Source organism: Scleropages formosus, chromosome 3 (assembly GCF_900964775.1).
Source record: "Scleropages formosus chromosome 3, fSclFor1.1, whole genome shotgun sequence".
NCBI lineage: Eukaryota > Metazoa > Chordata > Actinopteri > Osteoglossiformes > Osteoglossidae > Scleropages > Scleropages formosus.
Window position 1 is genome coordinate 30,947,200 of NC_041808.1, and position 21,150 is coordinate 30,968,349.

Here is a 21,150-nt window from a genome sequence, read left to right on the forward strand (position 1 = left end):
TGTAATTTGTACAGAGGTGCCAAGAAATTGTGAGTGACTGAGTGGTTAACGCACTCCACTACAGCGTACTGGTTCTGGCTGTGAGTGGCTGTCATATCCTAAGCCAACCCCAAGTTCACAAGTGAAAGTAGGACTGCCTGTGACCTATCCAAAGTCCCCACTAACAACAAAGGCACACCAATTACATCACGAGGGCACCATCGCTGAGATGGCCCTTCGTTGCATACTTCTTGATGCATTGCTGACACAAAGCAACTGTGGACAGTTGGAGATACAAGTGAAAAGAAGTAGTGTCATCCCCACTAAAAATGTTTGCAAACATAAGACCCCTAAAGGCACACAAATAGGAATTCAATGTTTTTCAAACATTATGTAAGTGAAAGCACTGAATGCGTTTCTTCAATTCAAAAACATTTAAGTTAAAATGTTTCTAAGCTAGGGGGGCCCACTGTGTGGCAGGTCTGGGGTTCGAGTCCTGCTTAGGGTGCCTTTCGATGGACTGGCGTCCCACCCTGGGTATGACCCCTCCCCATTTGGCCATGCACCTTGTGTTGTTGGGTAGGCTCCCGCCGGCCGCGACCCCGCTCGAGACAAGCGGTTGTTGACGTTAGTTTTTTTAAGTTCACCATCGTGGCATCCTAAATGTGGAAAATTAAACGTTGAAAATTAAAATCTTTGAATCTGAATGACATCGGTGAATGACACGTGGAATGAATTGGTCTTCTGGATCACAGCAGATATTTTTCTCATTCGCAAAATACGAGCAACGTGTCAATGAAATGTAAGTGACGGCCTTGCGTGACGCTGCATTCAAGAGCTAGAATCTTAGAAGCCTCCGAAGAGATCATTTGATCTTTCATTGTCTGCAGGTACACGGGTTTTCTTCCGAGACATTGAGGTACCACGGAAACACACTGGCTGCATGGACAGTGTGTGTAGGAGCAGGGCCAGTGGGAAGACAGACGGCTGGGATGGGGGAGGGGAGACTCAAACCACCTTATCTCCGGAGCACTGGGATCTGAGAAAGGCCAGACCACAGCGTGAAGCTCCATTGGCTCTCTTGGCTCTTTCTGCGTGGGTGTGTGACTGGGATTCTCCTGCTGTTGTCATGGTTTCTCTTTAATTTGTTATTGGCTATCCTAACCTAGCACATTTGCATGGGAATAAAACATTTTTTAAAAATATAATCTACCAAGATGTGATGTGTGGAACTTCACATCCCACAGGCCTCCTGCAGAAGAGTCGGAAGACCGGAGTTTACAGTGAACAATAGACTGTCAGGAAAAAGTATCAAGTGAGCAGAGTGTATTTGCTCGCCTGTTTCTTATAAATGCTCAAAGAACCGAGTAGACGAGCTGCAGCTCCGGCAGCACCTGTGCGGCACCGTTCAGATCAGGAGAGGTATGACGAACACTCAGCCCTTTGTCTTGTAATGACTCAATGTTGAGGAGTCAACGGTGGCACCTCTTTGCCGCATTTCTCGTGGACCCTGGCCACCGACTCCATTGCTGGCGGAGGTAAATTACAGAGCCTGGGAAGCCAAGGTGAGAGGCAACCTGGGACTCTGGGATACCAGCTATACAGCGGGCAGGAGGAGCAACCACCCTAGCCAATACCTGCATGGCATCACTATTACTATGACCTATCACTATGGTCCTGGCTCCGAGAAACCTGACCAAACTGTCCCTATCACTGGTTGGTCAGTGGACTGAATCCAGCTATCCCCAAACACCGATTGGTCCATGGACTGGATCCAGTTGTCTTCATGACTGATCAGTGGACTACGGCCAGCTCTCGGAATCAGAAAGCGGTCGGTTAACCGTGTATGTCGTTGTCGTCCTGATTTCCCATTTCATTTTGTCCACTTAGCTGACACTCTCTTATCCAGCACGACTGGCATGGCCATTGTGGCAGAAATTGTGTAATACGCCCGATGTCCTTTTTGCTGCAGAGTTGACTTGTTTTGCATATATAGGGGAATCCGGTGAAACATTTTTACAGAAAATCAATGGATTAATGTGTGACGCATGGGAGGAAATAATGTGTACGTGCATCTGTGTCAAGGAAAGGTTTGGAAGGAGTTGTATGTGTGTTAGTGGATATCTTTTGTATTTGTTGCTGTTTTTTTGTCGCTCCTTTGTAGCAGTGAGCCTCTAGCAGCTGTGCAATTAAAATGATGTTAGTGGTGAGCGAACAGGGTACAGGAAATCAAAGGTGGAGGACAATCGTTTAAACACTGCAGCCCTCGCTCCTGATGTGGGCAATTTCATTTCCTGGCCCCCGAGTTCCGGCTGTGCCTCTCTCACTGGCCGCCCCCTATCCTCCCACACACCCCCCTCCCACCCCCAACCCCTCTTCATGTCCGGGTCACTGCACACGATCCTTTTCGTTGTCCTTCAGCCAAACCACACACTCTCTCCCTCCCTCGGTAATCTTATGCAACAGCCACATTGACAGCATTTTACTTGCAGTCTTTTATAGACCAACATTAATGGAACCTTCTAGGTCAATTCTGAAATCACCCCCCCCCCCCACACACACACACACACACACACACTCAGTTCATATATTCCCTTTAATGGCAATTAATAGTCAGTTGCTCTAGATAAGACCACTGAGTAGTTATTAGATCATTCTCAGCTATTTGGGCTAGAAATAGTACACTGATAGCATGTTTCTGCTTTCTTACACGATTTTTTAGTAGAGAAATTATATAACTAAAGATGCAACGTTTGTTAAAAAACCCCAGACCACGTTGTACACGTAATTGTGGCACTGCCATTTTTTTTGTGAACTACATCCCAGCACTGTTTATGAAAATAAGCTAGATTACTGCATATGGTTTCGATATTTTTTAAAATTTGTTTTACATTTTCTGTGTAGCATTAATACAATAAAGTGCAACAATATAGTTCTGTACCAAATTAAAATGTTCCATATTAATATACTGTGTGAAATAAATGTATTTCCATTCAGCAACATGCATGAGTTAAAATGAAAGTACTTAAACTGGATTGGTACTTGGTTCTTTTGTTGTACACACACAGTCTGAAACCGCTTGTCCCATATGGGGTCACGGGGAGCCAGAACTTAACCCAGCAACACAGGGCGTAAGGCTGGACGGAGAGGGGACACACCCAGGACGGGACACCAGTCTGTTGCAAAGCACCCCAAGCAGGACTCGAACCCCAGACCCACCAGGACCTGGTCCAACCCACTGCACCACCCTCACCCCCCTCTTATATAACATACAGATTTTATATATAGAAACATATATATGTTGTGCTACTCTTCAGTTTTTTTCTATGCATCATGGTATATGCATCTGAAGCTTACAAAATTTAAAAATGCCTATTGTCACATTTTGCTCACCTTGTGCGGTGATTTTTTTTTCTTTCAAAAATAGTAAATACTGAGAAATATTGTGAGTGTGAACAAGACATGTCTGGAATGTTATGTAATCAAAAGTATGAGTGTGTGTGGCAAGGAGGTCCCACGCAGAGCAAAGCTGTCATGCAGGTGGTGTCCCGAAACACAACGGTGCCGTAAATCAAATCAGTGCTTCCATGGCGAGCCAGACCTTTGCAGGGACTGCAGTTGGTTAATTAGAGATTTGCTTTACAAACGAGCAAATGCAGCATACTGTGGTGAGGCAGACGTACCGGGGTGCAATGATCATACCGCGGTGAGACAGACATACCGGAGTGCAATGATCCTCTCCCCGCCCTGTAGTGTGGTGTAGTGTGGCACGCTTTGTGTGGTCCAGTGATGGTTGTGTGTCCAAAACAGACTTCACATACGTCACATGACGTCAGTTACTTTATCAGCAAACAGTACCAGAGTAAAGTCCCTGCGGGTGTGTTCTCTCAGTTAACACAAATACCTGGAAACAGAATACCCAGTTCCCACCTCAGGCCATTTTTAAAACTGTCCCCAAATGCGACAGCCACTCCCCTGTCCTTAACCTCTATACATTGGCTTGCAGAACTCAACCTGGAGGCTGTGCTCGTATTGTGAAGGTGAGAATGGAATCGGGGCCAACATAAAAGGTTTCTGTCTTAAGTAGGACGGAACAATAGCTGGAGGCTGTGGTCACATGGAGGAGCGAATAAAATGGAAGTAAACAGCATTACATGAACGCTTGGTGGAAAATGCCTTGGCTCAGCTATTATACTAAATCCCCTCATTGTGAATCAGCTGTTCAGCTCTTCACACTTTTCATAGCCTGATCTTTTAATGTTCGCATGATGTTTCTTTGACGCTAATGTGGCCCAAATATTTGTTTTCAGGATGTGCTTAGAGAATTTAAACATCTGCAACAATACTGTATGGATGACAGCAGATAAATAATAGAGATCGCCGGGAAATGCAAATCTTCTCTAGTGTAGAGTACAGAATGCACAGTGAGTTGATAACACTCAGTTAGTGCATTGTGGAATCAATGCCTGGACACATTCTTCAAATGGAGCCCACCGTTTGCACGCAGTGATTTGATCCTGAGTTTCCTGTGACAGGAATGGGGGAGTGGGAGAACATGGCCTTCTTTTGCAATCATTGACCTCAGCCTTCCGAAACGTGTAGCGTGACCTCACACAAGAGGAGCACTGCTGCATCTGACAGATGACTCAGTTTTCCAGGAAGTTTCATGTCTTGCTACTTACAATGGCATGCAACTTCATCTTCTCAAGTTCAGGTACCATCCAGTAGCTCAGATGAACTCATTGAACCTCAAGAGTTGTACAGAGATGAAAAGAAGGACCGGGTATTCTGCTAATTTAATATCCTCTTTTGGTTTTCATTGGTATTGGGTGCTTTCCTTTCTCTTTGTGTTTTTTTATGGTATATTAAAACATTTATATTTTGAAGCAGTATCATGGTAACATTTTTACCCATAGTTTGATGTCACTGAAGGCAATGTTCTTGAATGTTATGTCAAGAGTATCTTAGTGTTTCATGGCTCAGTCTCCTCCGGCTCTGTAAGGCAGGGTATGTGATGAGTGTTGAGCTCTCTCACACCCTCATTAATGATGCATGACAGTCTTCGGTACTGGTGTTAAATCTCCACTTGTTCAAGGTGAACCACAGGAACTGGGCTTGATGTGGTATGTGAGCATATGCGGTTGTCACATGGTCAATATTGCACACGTTGATAGCGTGATTGCAAAGGTCACAGGATCGGACCTGCTAGCGTGACAGTAACAAAACAGCAGCTATCAGGTGCTATTTACATTTATTTATTTAGCAGAGGCTTTTGTCCAAAGCGACTTCCAATGAACTCTATGTAGTGTTATCAGCCCACACACCTTATTCACTAAGGTGACTTAGACCGCTAGATATACAACTTACATTGGGTCACTCATTCATACATCAGTGGAACACACTCTCTCTGTCACTCACACACTATGGGTGAACCTGAACGGCATGTCTTTGGACTGTGGGAGGAAACCAGAGTACGCAGAGGAAACCCACACAGACACCGCGACCCAGAGAGCAGGCCGAGAGCGGGACCCAGCCAAGCCCACTGCACCACTGCACCCCCTTTTTGTGGGAAAAAACATGTTTTTTTTTTTTTGCAATGAGTTGACACCGGAACAGAGAACAATGTGTGCCCCCAACCCACCCTCTTCCTACATTACCTAAACATCTTCAATAAAGTCAACCTGGGTGATATAACATACTCCTGTACTCACTGCTGTTTTTTGGCATTTCAAGGAGGGAGGGTAGGAGAGAGAGCAGCTGCTGTACAAGTGTGTAACTACTCAAGTTTGCAGTCTTTCCTGAACAGCAAAGTTGTGGTTTCCTTGATGTTATCTAGTTCATTCAGGATGCTTAAAGCTACAGGAAAAAAATAAGTGAAAAACACACACAGAGTTGTGGCTGATTGGGAATGCGCTCTACCTTTCTTCATACATGTCACTGCTGGCAGCCTGAGATGAAGGCCAAAACAACATGATCACTGACTGCACCTGCTGCTCCACTCCAGCGCACTCCACGGCATCCGTTATTACACCGGTGTTGTGATTAATAAAATAAAATTAGTGCTGTCATTAGAGTCGCTGTCTGCATGCTTGACAAGAGGTAACACTGATAATGTAGAAGCAAGATGTGTTGAGCTGTATGGGATTTTATGACAACATGTTTTCATCTTGTAATCAGATCTGCCTCTGTTTTTTAGTGCAAGCTAACACAAGGAGGTAGCAAGTGGTTGCCATTAAAAATGTGATGTTGTTATTAAGTAAATGAGAGCATGAGCCTTAGCATCCATATATTTGAGTAAGCCCATGAGGAACGTTTTTTGTGTTGCAAAGGTTTATGACGAGTAGATCGATGACAGTCAAGAGCCTAACAGAAGCTGATTAAGGTATGCATATATTCCATTAATTTTAGCGAGGACAGTGGAGAATCAAGTGAACGAAATACTTTGTCTGGAGATGGTCCATACACTCAGTTAGTGTTGACTGATTTTTCAAGAGAAGAGTCGTGCTGTGAGAAGACAGACTAGTCTGAGAGGAACGGCCAGCAGTGAGGTGCTGAGACTGAAATAGGTTGGACATTCAATGACTTAGAGTGGAACATATTGTTTTACACTTCAGGCAACTGTCTTGGTTATAGAGGGTAAGCGCTGACCTCAGAGCATCAGTATGGCTACAGGATCTTCTGACTTCACTGCAATGGCTAGCCTTCAATTATAGACATTCTCAAAGGCTTCTTGCCTGGTTTGCAGTAGTTCTGCTCCCCACTGAAAACTGAAATTTGTCTTTAGTCTATATCATCTGCTGCAGTCTTGTCGCTCTTAAGTCAAGTTATTGACCCCATTCTAAATCCTTACGGTTACCCCCCCTTTTCCTGCGTGCAGCCGCTGTTAGGTTTAAGAGCAAATTCATCACTGCAGTGTTGCTGCTGATGACCCTTAGCCTCTTGAACAGTTCTCTGTCGTTCTTCAGTTGGCCAAAGGATGTAGGAAATTCTGTAGACAAGCAGTCTTTGATATATTTTGACAGCCGCACAAGGCCCAGTTGGTTATACTTCAAGCTTCATAATAAAGCATTTCCACATGATGTAACATATGCCTTACTGCATGAAAACCCCATTCTCAAACTTCTTTATGCTCCTCTTACAGGTCTCACTTTATAAAAATCCAGACCCCGATTTATAGAAACCTATGTCTTATTTTGTCATCATGCCCCAGTGCACAATAATATGGCTCACTACATCATGAAAAGATCTTGTTCCTTCCAGCGTGATGCTTCTAAGAGTGAAGATTTTGATTCACGCTCACATGAGAACAAGACTCAGAGCGGTGTACCACTACATTAATTAGGGTGATAATTGCTGATATTTAAAGTTGAAAAGAAGAGGGGTTATAACTGAATACTCCAGATGATCTTTAATAATCCTTCATCAATCTTCTTCCATGACTGGAAATTTTGTGGAGAAAAAGCATAAGCTCGAAAGACCACAATAAAATAAAATCAGTTTTTGCCCTAATTTGTCCTATTCTTTCTCAGCCACCCCAGTAGACTTATACACTCATGTTCACCCAGCTGGGTCCTTACTTTAATGAATGTCTGTAGTCCAATTATCGAGCAGATTAGAGACCACAAAGTCCTGCATACACAGACTAAGATTTTTTTCCTCTGTGCCAAAGTCTACATTTGCCAACAAGCCAAACCACAGTGTTGCATATCTCACACTTGGCTGCAGGTTAGAGGTATGTAAACCATGTTTGCAATTTCAGATATAACAACATATAAAGTGCATCCCATGCCAGCTATTAAAGGCTGTTTAAATTGTGTTGTACAACAAACGCTTCTGTTTCAACAGCAAGTTATAAATAACGTATGTAATGTAACGGTCATGTAGGAGCTAAATGGACATTTAGGACAAAAGATTCCAGGATAAAAAATCACATTGGGAAAAACATGTTGGAATTCTGAAGTAGTCTCTTAAAACCCGAATTGCTGCAGTAGACTTCCAGGTTATAAATGCTTAAATGCAGGAAAAAAAACTATCCGTTAAAGTTGTTAGAATAAAAGCGTACTTAATAGGTAGATATATTTTGCCTTGAAAGCACTTAATTATGAAGAAGAGGCCCACGAGGAGAACATGGTGAATGCTGAGCAGCAGGCGGTTTGACTAGGAGCAGATTAATATCAGAAGCCAGGGCCGAATAACTGTCCAGCTCAGCACATGGCTGCAGATCAACAGTTCCCCATTGATTTTCCCCTCAGACGGCCCCATTATAATCATGCTCTTCATAACAAGGCAACACGGGGGAGAGGCCAGTGAAGGCAGGGCAGGGGTCAACTGGGGGATAGAGGCCAGGCACCATGACTACTACCTGCATCCACTTCTTTCAAACTCAACTTCAAATTTTAGACTCTCTCCAGCTAAAATCTGCATCTTTCTTGGAAAAAATCAGGGACACCTTCTTCAAAGCTAGAACAGGAGAACTTCTGCATGACATGAGCTGGAATCATTTCACTTACAGTTTCTTCACTACAACACAGCACTGGTGATTTAGACCAGTAGGGAGCGAGAGCATGATCATCCCATCACTGAATGCTTTTAATTTGTCCGTTTGTGTTACTGGAAACACCAGCTCAGTGAGATGTCTCTTACCAGCTGGCTTAAAGAGTTTCCCATCCTAATATTCGTTTCATCAGGGATACATCCTGCACAAAAGTAACAGGAAAGCTCCTGTCTCAGTCCTGCTTACCCTCCATGTCTCTCAAGGCTTGTTGAATGGCCTCACAAAGAAAAGTCATCATTATAAAACATTTACTGCTGAGCTGACTTCACATGTCCCCGTAAAAGGAAAGAAGAGTTTGTAGTGGTTAAGTGTCACATTAATCTTTCAGCACGCTAATTGAAGTGTTTTCCAAGGGGCTGTTTAAACAATTCACTCTGACTTGTGCTCAGGGAGTATAATGTTGGTCGCTAGTCACAGCTTTGGACAGGACCATCAGTAGGAGGAAAATACTAAAGACACAAGAAGTGTAGGAAAAAAGCAAAAAAAAAAAAAAAAAAAATTACATAGTAATTTTGGATAAAGTCAACTGATATTACAGAGTCAACATTACATTGTGAGTTATTCTGAGTCCGGCCTTCAGCAGTTGTCACAGGGGGGTTAAAAACTATGTTGTAGAGAGTAAATGAAATGAATGTTTCTACATTCATCATGTTCAACAGGTGACTTTTCCTGAACCCTGCAGAAGATGTGAATGCTTCCACATTTCCAGTCAGGTGATTATTTTAATACAGGCTCCCCTCACGTAACAAGACTAATTCGCTTATCCTTGTAAAGAGCATTCTTGCTAAAAATAATAAATAAGCTATTCAGTACTGCTAATTTAAACTGCAAAAAAAAAAAAAAAAAAATTGATAATACCTTCCTAAGCCAAAGGAGTTTTATCGTTTTTCACCAGACATACAAAATTCCTGCCTTAGCTTTTAAACATAGAGAAAATCTAATTCAAAACCAAGCTCAGAATATCAGAACTGCTCTGGACATCTTTAATTGCAGACTTCAGACCCACATGTTCAAAATGCTTTTATATAACACATTTATGTGATCGTTCATCCTCTTTCCTATCATGAATTGTCTTACTATTATTTAGTAAGGTATTTTATCTTACCTTTTGGTCCGTGGGTTTTGAGCCATTCAGTCAGTGTGGAGTTTGTACGTTCTCCTTATATTTATGTATATTTCCTCCGGGTGCTTCAGTTTCCTCCCACAGCCCAAAAGTATGTTTCAGAGGAATTGGTGATTCTAAAGTGTTCTAAATGTAAGTGGATGAGTCTGGGTGACTGCCCTGTGATCAACTGGTTTCATGTCTACCAAGGGGGGGTTCCAGCTTTGCACCCTGCACTTCCCAGATAGACTCTGGACTGCCAAATTGGGGTTATTAATAATAACTGGATTATGCTGTTGTTTTATTGCTCTAAATTTTAAAATCCTGCTTTTTTGATTTTGCTGTTTTATTTTATTGCTCTTTAAATTCCACAACTTTTTAAAAGCTGCTACAGTATTTACGTTAAATTGCTTTAGATTTGTAACTCATACTTCTTTACTGAGTTGATTTTGAATGCCTATATAAAAAAAACACATAACAATAATGCTGATAGCATAGTAGTTAGAGCTACTACCTTCAGACCTGAAGGTTATAGGTTTGAGTCTCTCCTCCAGCTGTACCCTTGTGCAAGGTACTTACCCTAAAATTGCTCCAGTAAAACTATCCAGCTGTATAAATGGGTAGCTAATTATGAAGTAGCTTAACATTGTAAGTTGCTTTGGAGAAAAGTGCCAGGTAAATATAACTCATTGTTCAAGGGCAATACAGCAGTGGCAAGAGTGGAATTTAGACCCACAGCATTCTAGGGAGCTATCTGGTAGTGTTGTGGTGAGAGCTACTGCCTTTAGGCCCAAAGCTTTCAAGTTCAAATCTCATTGCTAGTTATAATACTCTTCAGCAAGGTACCTACCCTGAAATTTCTCAGGTAAAATCACCTGGCTGTATAATGGCTAAATAATTGTAAAGTATGTTAACAACATAAGTTGTTTTGGAGAAAAAACGTCAGCTAAGTGTAAATAATAACAATTATTATTAAAGCACTTCCTAATCAGGCAAATCATTTATTGTGAGTATAACTCTTCCGAGTCACTTCCGATAAAAGAATAGCAAATCAAACCACAGAGTCATTTATAATGACTGTATTTCAATAAAACTCAGTGTTTTCTCTATCTTTTATCCAGCTAACCCTTTCCTTTTTTTGTCTTCTGAACATTCAGCACATTTTTTCTAACTGTTTTGCGTTAGGGCTTATTATTATTACAGATGGTATGGACTCTACATTTATACCTGTTTGACAGCTGACACATGCAGAAGAGGCCACTCATCGTGTGAGGGTACTGCTTACCTTGTGATGCTCAACATACCCATGGTACAATGAAATACGTGTTATTGTAATGTTTCACATGAGCGAGAGCTGACAGTTTGTTACGTGATTTTTTAGGAAAAGGAACACCTGTATTTGCAGAGATGCTTCCTGGTCATCTGTGCTCCTCAAATCGAGTGTAAAATGTCACCTTAAATCCAGTTTCCAGCTGGGGTCCATCTTCTCAGCTTAATCTCACACATTTAAATGTATTTCAGTGTATAAATTTAAAAGGTTTGAATATATTAGATTGCGGTGGTGCAGTGGGTTGGACCGGGTCCTGCTCTCCAGTGGGTCTAGAGTTCGAGTCCCGCTTGGGGTGCCTTGCGATGGACTGGTGTCCTGTCCTGGGTGTGTCCCCTCTCCCTCTGGCCTTACGCCCTGTGTTGCCAGGTAGGCTCCGGTTCCCTGTGACCCCACATGGGACAAGCGGTTCAGAAAGTGTGTGTGTATTAGATTGGTGCAAGGACATCCCTGCTTCAGAGAGGCTTGCCAAGTAGTACAGCAGAAAAGAGTTAAATGCTTTGCGTAGTTTCACACAGCTCAGAATGTACAAAGGACAAATTAGAAGCCTGTTTTCTTTCAATGATGAAGTTTTAATACAATGAGAGTATGATGTGTATTAAGGGGCATAAAGGGGTTCTGGGGGGTCCACATGGACAGAACGGATCAACTGTGAGGGAATAATCCTCTACTTAATAGGCAGCACTGACAGCGTAAGTGCCTGCAGGCTAAGCAGAGATGCCAGAGGATGTCGGGCTTCAAGGGCGGGCAGAGCTGGAGTACGGTATGGGTCATTGTCAAACAAGAATCTAATGGACCTCTCCTTGGAGAGTACGGAACCTCCATAAATAGGGCAAATTTGCTCAAAGGCCAAGTCAGCTGGTTTGGATACAAGCATAGGCTAAAATGTGTACATTTCGAAAACATGTATAATGGTTCATTATCCATAGAGGTCATTACACTGTTGAGCTGTGATACATGGTGGTTTAGTTGGGAATTTAGGGTTCCATGTAGGTCAGGTACATCACAACACTGAGATGCAGCACTGTCTAATGGACGTGCAGTGAGCAGCAGTACTGTATTTCTACTCTTAATACTCCAGATGGTTTGCTCTTAGGCTGTTCTGCTTTTCTGTGAACAGTTTCTGCACATCAAATTATAAGCTCTCCCGGAGCAGCTCAGAAAATCTAAGTTCCTCTTGCACCACTGAATATTTATAGAAGCACGTATGTATTCAAAGACCTGAATTTCTCAACAGTACAAGAGCAGTGATCTTTCTCATTGAAGTATCCTGCAGCCTTGTGATCATTTTCATAATACCTGCTGTAAACCTCTTGCAAAAAACAAAAACTACAGGCTACTGATTCACACATGGCTTTGAAAGAAATCCTTAAGAGGACCTCAAATCTGAAAAAAAAATTGTGCAGGAGAAGGTAACGGATCGCAACCCCTTCAAAAGAACAAGCAAATCCCATCAAGAGCCACTGTAAATTTGACATGTTTAGTGTGTGAAGTAGAGAGAAGTGTCTTACACAGCATATCTGGCCAGCAAGACAGGCTAAACATCGGCCAGGTGCTCTTTTGGACTCTGCTGAGTTGCTATGAAGGCAGTCAACTACACTTTATTAAATTGTCTATGGATCAATGTTTCTACGTTAAGGAGCTGTGTGTGTGTGTGTGTGTGTGTGTGTGTGTGTGTGTGTGTGTGTGTGTGTGTGTGTGTGTGTCAGTAAGCGTGTGGGAGAGACAGAGAGAAATCCAGCTACATTAGCCATTAACATCCATCTCCCAAGTGATTTGCATATACGTTTGTGTGTTTGTGTGTGTTAATTTCACTCAAGGTTCCCCACTGGTGCCTCTCTCCATAATCACTGATTACCCAGGCCTTGTTTAATTGCAGTGGCTAGGGAAGGGGAGGGGGAGCCGAGTACCCAGTCAACACTCGGCCCACTTCTTCTCCAAGAGGACAAGCACCCAGCACCCTCGCTCATTATTTACCCACATGAATCATACATTTAGCAGACTAATGTGGGGCAACTTGCTAAGTGTGAGAAGACACAGATGCACGATGCAGAAGCAACAGGGCTCATGCCAAAGGACAGGGAGGTGAGGCACAGGGGATCGGGCTCCTGCTAGGTCTTCGTAGCAAAAGTGCCCTTTTCCGGAAAACAGAAGCATCATACGAAACGCAAGAATAACAAATGATGACGTATGAGACATATGCTCACAAATGTAATAAACGCTAAGAAGCATGAGGGAAATGAGGGAACAGAATAAACACGACAGCTGGAAAAAAATGCAGACGGGTAAAATCGTAGGGCGGGAACTGTTAAATCGTGCTAAATTGCTTCATAAAAAGTCCTCTAGTATAAATGTGTGAAGATTGCAGGGTACTTAAGTCACTTTAGATACACACACACACACACACATTTTCAGAACCGCTTGTCCCGTACGGGGTCACGGGGAACCGGAGCCTACCCGGCAACACAGGGCGTAAGGCCGGAGGGGGAAGGGGACACACCCAGGACGGGACGCCAGTCCGTCACAAGGCACCCCAAGTGAGACTCGAACCCCAGACCCACCGGAGAGTAGGACTGCAGTCCAACCCACTGCGCCACCGCACCCCACTTTAGATATTAAAAAAAAAAAAAAATCTGTACTAAGCACACGGAGAAGAGGGAGCGTAGTCAGAGTACACACTGTTCTTCGTTTTCACCGCTCCTTCCCCTTCATCTTTGTACATATCGTGCTTATTAGTGCTCCTACTTCCCAATTTTTCCCTCCCCCACTTCAGTCTCTTGCCAGAACACTTCTCATTGCTTCCTCTCTCCGCATCTCCCCTTTCTCCATGGACCATGAAGATCACATCAATGTGTTTACACAACAGAATTTACAGAGGAGGGGCAGGGGTGTGTTGGACACCAAACTCCGCAGTCCTCGGTCAGTCCACAGAAGACCAGTTTTTGAAACCTCATCAATTGACCGCTTTCAAAACCACCTTCTTCTCTCTCGTGCTGTAATCAAAGCCTCTCCCTAACACACACACATACACTTCTATAGAGGTTTGATTTCACATTAGAAAGGCACTCCATGTGACAAACCCCAGCATCAATCATTTCTGTCCTTGATGCTCCCCTTTAAAGCACATCAGTCACTCAAACAGAGTTGTGCATTTGGTGATGGCTGGTGGCCCTGTCAGATGTCTAAGGCAACATCTGGTTGTCGTGAGACACCTGTTCAAATAATGAGGAAGCATAATGAGCAGATCCAAGGCGATGAACCAGGGATCTCATGGACATTTGCCCAATGTCTCCCTAACTCAAGCAGCACACAGTCAAGACAGACGTGTCGCTTCTACTGCTATCTGACACAGTTTCCGTTCAGCTCAGCTTCAAGGACAAAACTGAGCCAAATTAGCAACACTGTGATCAAATTCATCTCTCTTTTCCGTAGAGCGTTGGCATGGGTTTGGAATTCTGTTAACACTTGGCTTTGTGTCACCGAAAATGGAAGCCAGTGGGTTTTCCTGAAAATTCACTTTATATGTTGAGCCCACCTGGAACCAGTTTAATAAAGGGGCAAATTATTATTAATATGACACCTTTGTCCAAGGTGATCTACAAAAAGGTGAATTATTATTATTATTATTATTATTATTATTATTATTATTAATCTGATGCCTTTGTCCAAGGTCACTTAGAATGTCAGATTTGTACTCAGAGCTCCTTGCAATGATTCACCCATTTACTCAGCTGGGTAATTCATAGTGAAACCATGAATTACCAACCTTTGAACTCATGCAATTCAAGTGGAAGGTGACAGCTCTTGCCACAATTCTGCCCCGAGAGACAGCAGTGCACCGTTTCAGCAACAGAAAAGTCCCACCGACAGCCTCTCCATGCGAATGCGGCACGGAGATGCAAAGCCTCATCCTGTCCTGCTCTGAGAGCCCTTATGCATTGGACTGTATGCATTAAGACGAACGCCATGCTGGAATTGGGGTCTGCCAGCGAACACGGCTTGCTAAACCTATGCTTTTCTGTTCTCTTCCACAGGCAACTTCAAAGGTTTCTGTAAACAGATAGACCACTTTCCTGAGGACACGGACTACGAGGCAGACACGGCGGAGTACTTCCTACGTGAGTTCCCTCGCTGCTGCTCCACTTACAGTCAAGCTTCTGGTGTGTCTCTGGTCGAGGGTTACCGGAGCGTCTGTGTACCTCAGCGTTTGTCCATCTCACGTTCCTTGGTGATGTCTATTTTCGATGAGCTCCTGACGCCCAGAATGGTGGGGTGCGTCACCTTTCGTACTCCAGTACTCACTGCATTTAAGACTCAAAATTACACTTTTCACCCACGCAAGTGGACCACACAGACAAACACACTCCATCGCATCCCGGCTGTCTCTTAGCCGGACCAAACGTTGGACAAAGTGGCCTCAATCTGGTGTCAAAACAACAGATGATTAAGATTCATGTGCTGACTAGAGGTTTTCCCCATCATCTTTAGCTTCTTCCTTCCAATTCGCAGCACTGCCAGCAGAGCTATCTGCAACTGTTTCTTCTAACTCCAAAATAAGGAATCCCTTTTGGATTCTGTATTATCACAGTTCAGTTTTATCTGCCCAAAGTGAGCACCTTAACAGAGCTCAGACTACTGCTTCTCCTGTTTTTAATGCTGCCCATAAAGCACCATATTATCTTCAAGTGTTTGCCGAGTAAACAGAGCGCATTGATTTTCTCCTTCTCTCGCTCTCTGCTAAGCTGCTCCGCAAACAAGTATCAATCGAAGGCACACTCTGCAGCAAAACTTGCAATACTTGTCACAGCGATAAGTCTGAAATATTTCTAAAAACCTTGTTGCATGGCTGAGCGCAGTAATAACTTCCAAACATGATTCAAATCCTCTTTGTTGAGACGAAAATTCCAAATACATAGAGCAAGGTCTGGAAGAAATCTTTGCAAATAAGTGTAAACATTCAGGACAACTTTTACTTTGTAATAATTACTTTATGTAAAATGGGTCTAGCACTTTGGATTGGTAAATCCAAAAAAGTGCCTGGTACTGCGGTACCTTGCAGCAAGAATTTACATCGTTAAAGGCTCTAACAAAGATTACACTAAAAGCAGAGGCACTGGATAAAGTGTGGTCGGATATATAGGCAGTTCCCGAGTTACGAACGTTCGACTTACGTACAACCTGTAGTTACGAACCGCCCCTTTACTGACCAGAAGTTACTTTTTTGGTCAACTTTAAGTAACAGTGGAAATGAAAACTTCATAATTAAGCTTATTTTATTATAAATTTGAGTTACTGTACATGCAATGTTTTGTAATAACAAACAGCGCTACTTTGCGATGTGAATCAAAACATTACGTGTCTACAGCGGTTCGTTGGATCATGGGCGCGTGAGCCCGATGTAGGACAGACTTCCTCTTTTCCCATTAACAGTGTCTCGTGTGTTATTGTATTTGGCTTTAGTTTTTTTTTTGTTTTTACCCTCCTAACGATGGCACCAAAGAGTAAATATGATGCATCCAAGACAAGGGAAATGATCACAACTGAAACTAAAGTGAAAATAATAAAGCGATCAGAAAAAGGTGAAATGCCAACAAAGAATGGAAAAGCAAACATGCGTTTCCGAACCGCTTGTCCCATACAGGGTCACGGAGCCTACCCGGCAACACAGGGTGTACAGCCAGAGGGGGAGGGGAAACACCCAAGACAGGACACAAGTCCATTGCAAGGCACCCTAAGCAGGACTTGAACCCCAGACCCACTGGAGAGTAGGACCTGGTCCAACCTGCTGTGCCACTGCACCTCCTGATAAACAAACAAAGTTTCTTTAATGTTTTGCATGCACACTGTCCGTCTTGCTTGCTCGCTCAGCTACAAAAGACACTTCTTTCCGGTTGCAGAATCTCACTTGAGACAACCCACCCGCGTGCTCAAACCTACCTCGCTTTGCTCTTCCAAGTCCTGTCCCTCATCATTCCCCAGTCCCGTTCTAGATCTCTTTGACAATTACTGCCCACCTTGTCCCTCAACCATAATTTCAGATCCTTGCCTCTGTTCAGTTCTCCAGTTGACTGACCATTCGCCTGTCCCTGACCATAAGAACACATCTAGTCCTTTGATCTGAATAAACAATCCTGCACTTGGGTCCAGCCTCCTCTGTGCCCTCTGTTCATCATGACAGTAGTAACATTTATTATTATCTCTTTCTATGTCTCTCTATTATAAATACTGTAGTTACATGTATTCTTATTCTTATTATTATTATTATTATTATTATTACATTGTATTATTATTAGGGGGGCGCGGTGGCGCAGTGGGTTGGACCGGGTCCTGCTCTCCGGTGGGTCTGGGGTTTGAGTCCCACTTGGGGTGTCTTGCGATGGACTGGCGTCCCGTCCTGGGTGTGTCCCCTCCCCCTCCGGCCTTACGCCCTGTGTTACCGGGTAGGCTCCGGTTCCCCGCGACCCGGTATGGGACAAGCGGTTCTGAAAATGTGTGTGTGTGTGTTACATTAAAGATGTTTTAGTGTATGTAAAGTGTTTCTATAATATTTTTATGCACAGAAAGGTACACGATATACTAAGGCAAACATTTGACAAACTGACGTTAGATACCCACCATACCTAACTGTTCCGACTTGCATCAAAATCCGACTTAAAGACAAACTGAGGACACGGAACTCGTTCGTAATTTGGGGATTGCCTGTACCTCTGAATGTGTGTGAAAGGATGAAGGGAGCAGGCTTTGACTACCGGTGGCTTGCCAATGAGGACATTCACTCCCATAAATACTTCAGGCTCTCTTATATAGGTCAAGTCCCCAACATTCTCTCCCCATCCCATCCATCTGCTTCATTTTTTGGGTGGAAGTTGGACGTCAATACACTGTGAGTGGCACACAGAGCGGGGACTGGGGGTACTTTGAGGGTAGCCTCTAGTTAGCTCTTTGTGATCCACTGACCTTGGACCAGCACGGGTCTCCCCATTCACACACGGGGGCCGGCGAACTCTCCCAACTCATATACTATTCATCCCTCAAAAGGATCCAGTTTAGAAAATCCAAACCCTCTTGGCTGCTCAGCTGAGCAACGCTCCTTCCGCGCAACAGAACATATTCCCCCTTCAAACTATATTGTGTTCACATGTCCTGCGTTTGTTTGTTTACTGACGCAGATACAGGCAGCGTCCCTGCTCCCTTCCTGTCAGTCGCGTTTTCGCCCTGTGTGCATGATTTATGTCTGTTTTCATAATGAGGCGAGAGACAGCATGGTGCATTTGGAAGCGCTTTATGAAACAGCAGTTGCCAGCCTAGAGGAAGCGGGAGCCGTTGCGTAAGTGTGCGGGGAAAGGCAGGACAGGTAAAGTTTGACAGCGGGCTCTAGGCGTAGTGCCAAAGGTGACTATTTTAAGGTGAAAGTTCACTGTCTGGGTTCACCACATGCCATGTCTAGTGAGAGAAAGGATATGGGATTAAATGAGGCTCTCCTAGAACTGCAAGACTAGCCAGACAACGGTTTCTCAAGATATACTATACATGTAGAAGCACGTAACAATTACGACTGATCTTTTTCACTTTGTTTTTAAATAAATCAAGTCATTCTTTAATTACAGAGCTAAGTTTCACAAAAGCTTTAAGTATACAAACAAAACAACCAACAAAAATTGTGGAAAATTTATACAAAATATTAAGCAACAATGGGGGTGCGATGGAGCAGCAGGTTTGACCAGATCCTCTCTGGTGGGTCTGGGGTTTGAGTCCCGCTTGGGGTGTCTTGCGATGGACTGGCGTCCCATCCTGGGTGTGTCCCCTCCCCTCCAGCCTTATGCCCTGTGTTGCCGGGTCAGACTCCCGTTTGCCGCGACCCCACTCGGGACAAGCGGTTTCAGCCCGTGTGTGTGTGTGTGAGATAAAGCAATGATTAGCGAATAAAAGATCAGTGGCTAGATTAATCTCGTCAGCAAGTTCAAGTCCAATGAGTTATATGATGGAACTTTGAAAGTCCTGGGAGTTTTGTTCCATAACGAACATAATCCGCAATGAACTGACACTTTAATACTTGCAACAAATGCAGACGTTGGGAAAACCCTGTGTTACGTATGACCTTATGGCACAGAACTGCTACCTGCACATTGAAGTATGTTATACACATACCCAAATGCATCTCTCCTTCACCCACCCACTGTGACTTTCTGAGGGGCCACAATCCTTGGCAGAACGCTTTGCCCCTGTGATTACGCGCTCCTCGGCTTGCGCGATAGGTCGGCCAGTGGCACATCCGCACGCTGTTATGTAAGAGCTGCGCACATGCGCCAGCGGGTCCTCACCAGGCAGAGAGCTGGAAAGGGAAGCAGACACAGAGAGGATGGAAAGTCACATCCGCCATACTGTACGTAGGCATGCGTTGAAGATACTACTTTACGTAGATCTGCTCTATTCACGGTAATGACGGAATGCGAAGGATGAAGATGGAGAAAGGGGCCTCTGATATTCCTTGAAGTTACGTGAACAACAGTTGGGGTGTGCTCTCTACTAGCAATGGAATGGGGGCTGACTCTGTGATTTCGCTGGCCACTGAGTTTCTTGCTTGCTCCTCACTCTTGTAACAGATTAGATCAATGTGATCTACCTGGGATGACTTTGACTACACCTACCCTGAACTAACCTCCTTTTACTGCCCCATCAGGAAACGTCATATGTTATAATCTATGCCGTGCAGCAGGTGTGGTTTGGGTAAGGCCTGCACCGATCCCCTTATTTAAAAATTACGTCGTTATTTGAAACATGCCCACAGGTTAGACATAGACACACGTGTATCCTCGTAGTAGTCTACACTTGTGACAACAGCAGCTGGAGAGAGAATTGTAAAAGGATTATCAGTTCGACTCAGTACAGGCATAGGAATTGTCCCTTTCAGGAAGTCACTTGACCTGAACTGGTTCAAGAAAATATACAACTGTACAAATGAGTGAAAACTGATGAGCCAAGAAATAATAGCAATTTTCAGCTTCTCAGTTCTGAACAAGGGGCTGAGAGAATGAGATGCAATGCACAAAGATGTGGAAAATGTGTGATGTATACATATATGTTGTAAAAGTATGCAAAGTGTATTAAGTGCAATAGGAGCTATGAAGTTAGCTGGACTGAATCTGCCAAATCAATGACGAGCAGGCCCACATATAGTCTAGCAAACAACATTCATTAAAACAAATTAGTCAGTCAAATGCACTGGGCTCATAGATAGTGCCAATTATTTCAGCCATGACTACACATCTAATTAACACTGAAAATATTGGAATGAAAGAGGCAAATAAATAAGGAAAACGGTGAAAGGACAATTTCCATAAATATGAATCAATGCAATCTGAATCCACAGGCCAAACGGACTTGTTTAGCCTGCCTGTGGTTAAAAAAAGAAAGCCAAAATATTTCTTTTCTTGTAGTGCTCTACACATATTTCAAACTGATGTAGATTAGAATCCAAAGGCATAGGTTTTTCAGTCATGGACAAAATATAAAATCTTAAATATATGTAGAAAAGCATGTTTTAAAATGGCAAGCAAATGAAGGGGCTGTACGTTACATGTTTGAAGCCAAAACTGTGTATTAGGTGCATCTGTTAAGAGGCCTATAATAGAAAAAGACTGTTTGTGGTTGTTTGTGTATGTGTGTGTGTGTGTGTGTGTGTGTGTGTGTGTGTGTGTGTGTGTGTGTGTGTGTGTGTGAGGGAGAGAAGAGCAGTTGAAAGGAAAAGAAGGGGAGTGGGCTGGATTAATAAGCGTTTACAGTGTTTAATCAATCTGCCTTTGAGAGCTGAAACTCCTTATTAGCATGACCCTATCCTGCAGCTCAGCAAATTCAAGGTTGCGGGGGTCTGATTAAGAGTGAATACTAATTTCCTCTCACTTCTGGCATGTGTGATAGAGAGAATGTGTGTGCGCTCTTTCCTGAGTGTGGGCGCCTGTATGTACGTGGCTGAATGCATTTCTGTTCATAAGTACTCAGGTTTAACAGCACCTTGCAGTTGAGTTCTGATGTTGCTGGTTGCAGAACTTGTTCACACTTCGTGGTACATAGGAAGAATACGCATGCGTAGCTCGTGAAAGTAGTAGATCTCATTTCCGTGCATGTGCTATGTAAGTCGAAAGTTTGAGCACGCTTGAGCAATCCTGGGACAAACTGGACAGTAGAAGA

The 21,150-nt window shown here is 43.5% G+C and overlaps 1 protein-coding gene across 1 annotated transcript in view; it reads left to right on the plus strand.

Moving 5' to 3' along the window:
- The window catches only part of LOC108928828 (voltage-dependent calcium channel gamma-2 subunit), a 49,648-nt gene that overhangs the window by 19,002 nt on the left and 9,496 nt on the right, over positions 1 to 21,150 (plus strand). The window contains exon 2 of the mRNA XM_018742986.2: positions 14,997 to 15,080. Within this exon, the coding sequence (XP_018598502.1) occupies positions 14,997 to 15,080 (84 nt within the window). The remainder of the gene's footprint in view (positions 1 to 14,996; positions 15,081 to 21,150) is intronic.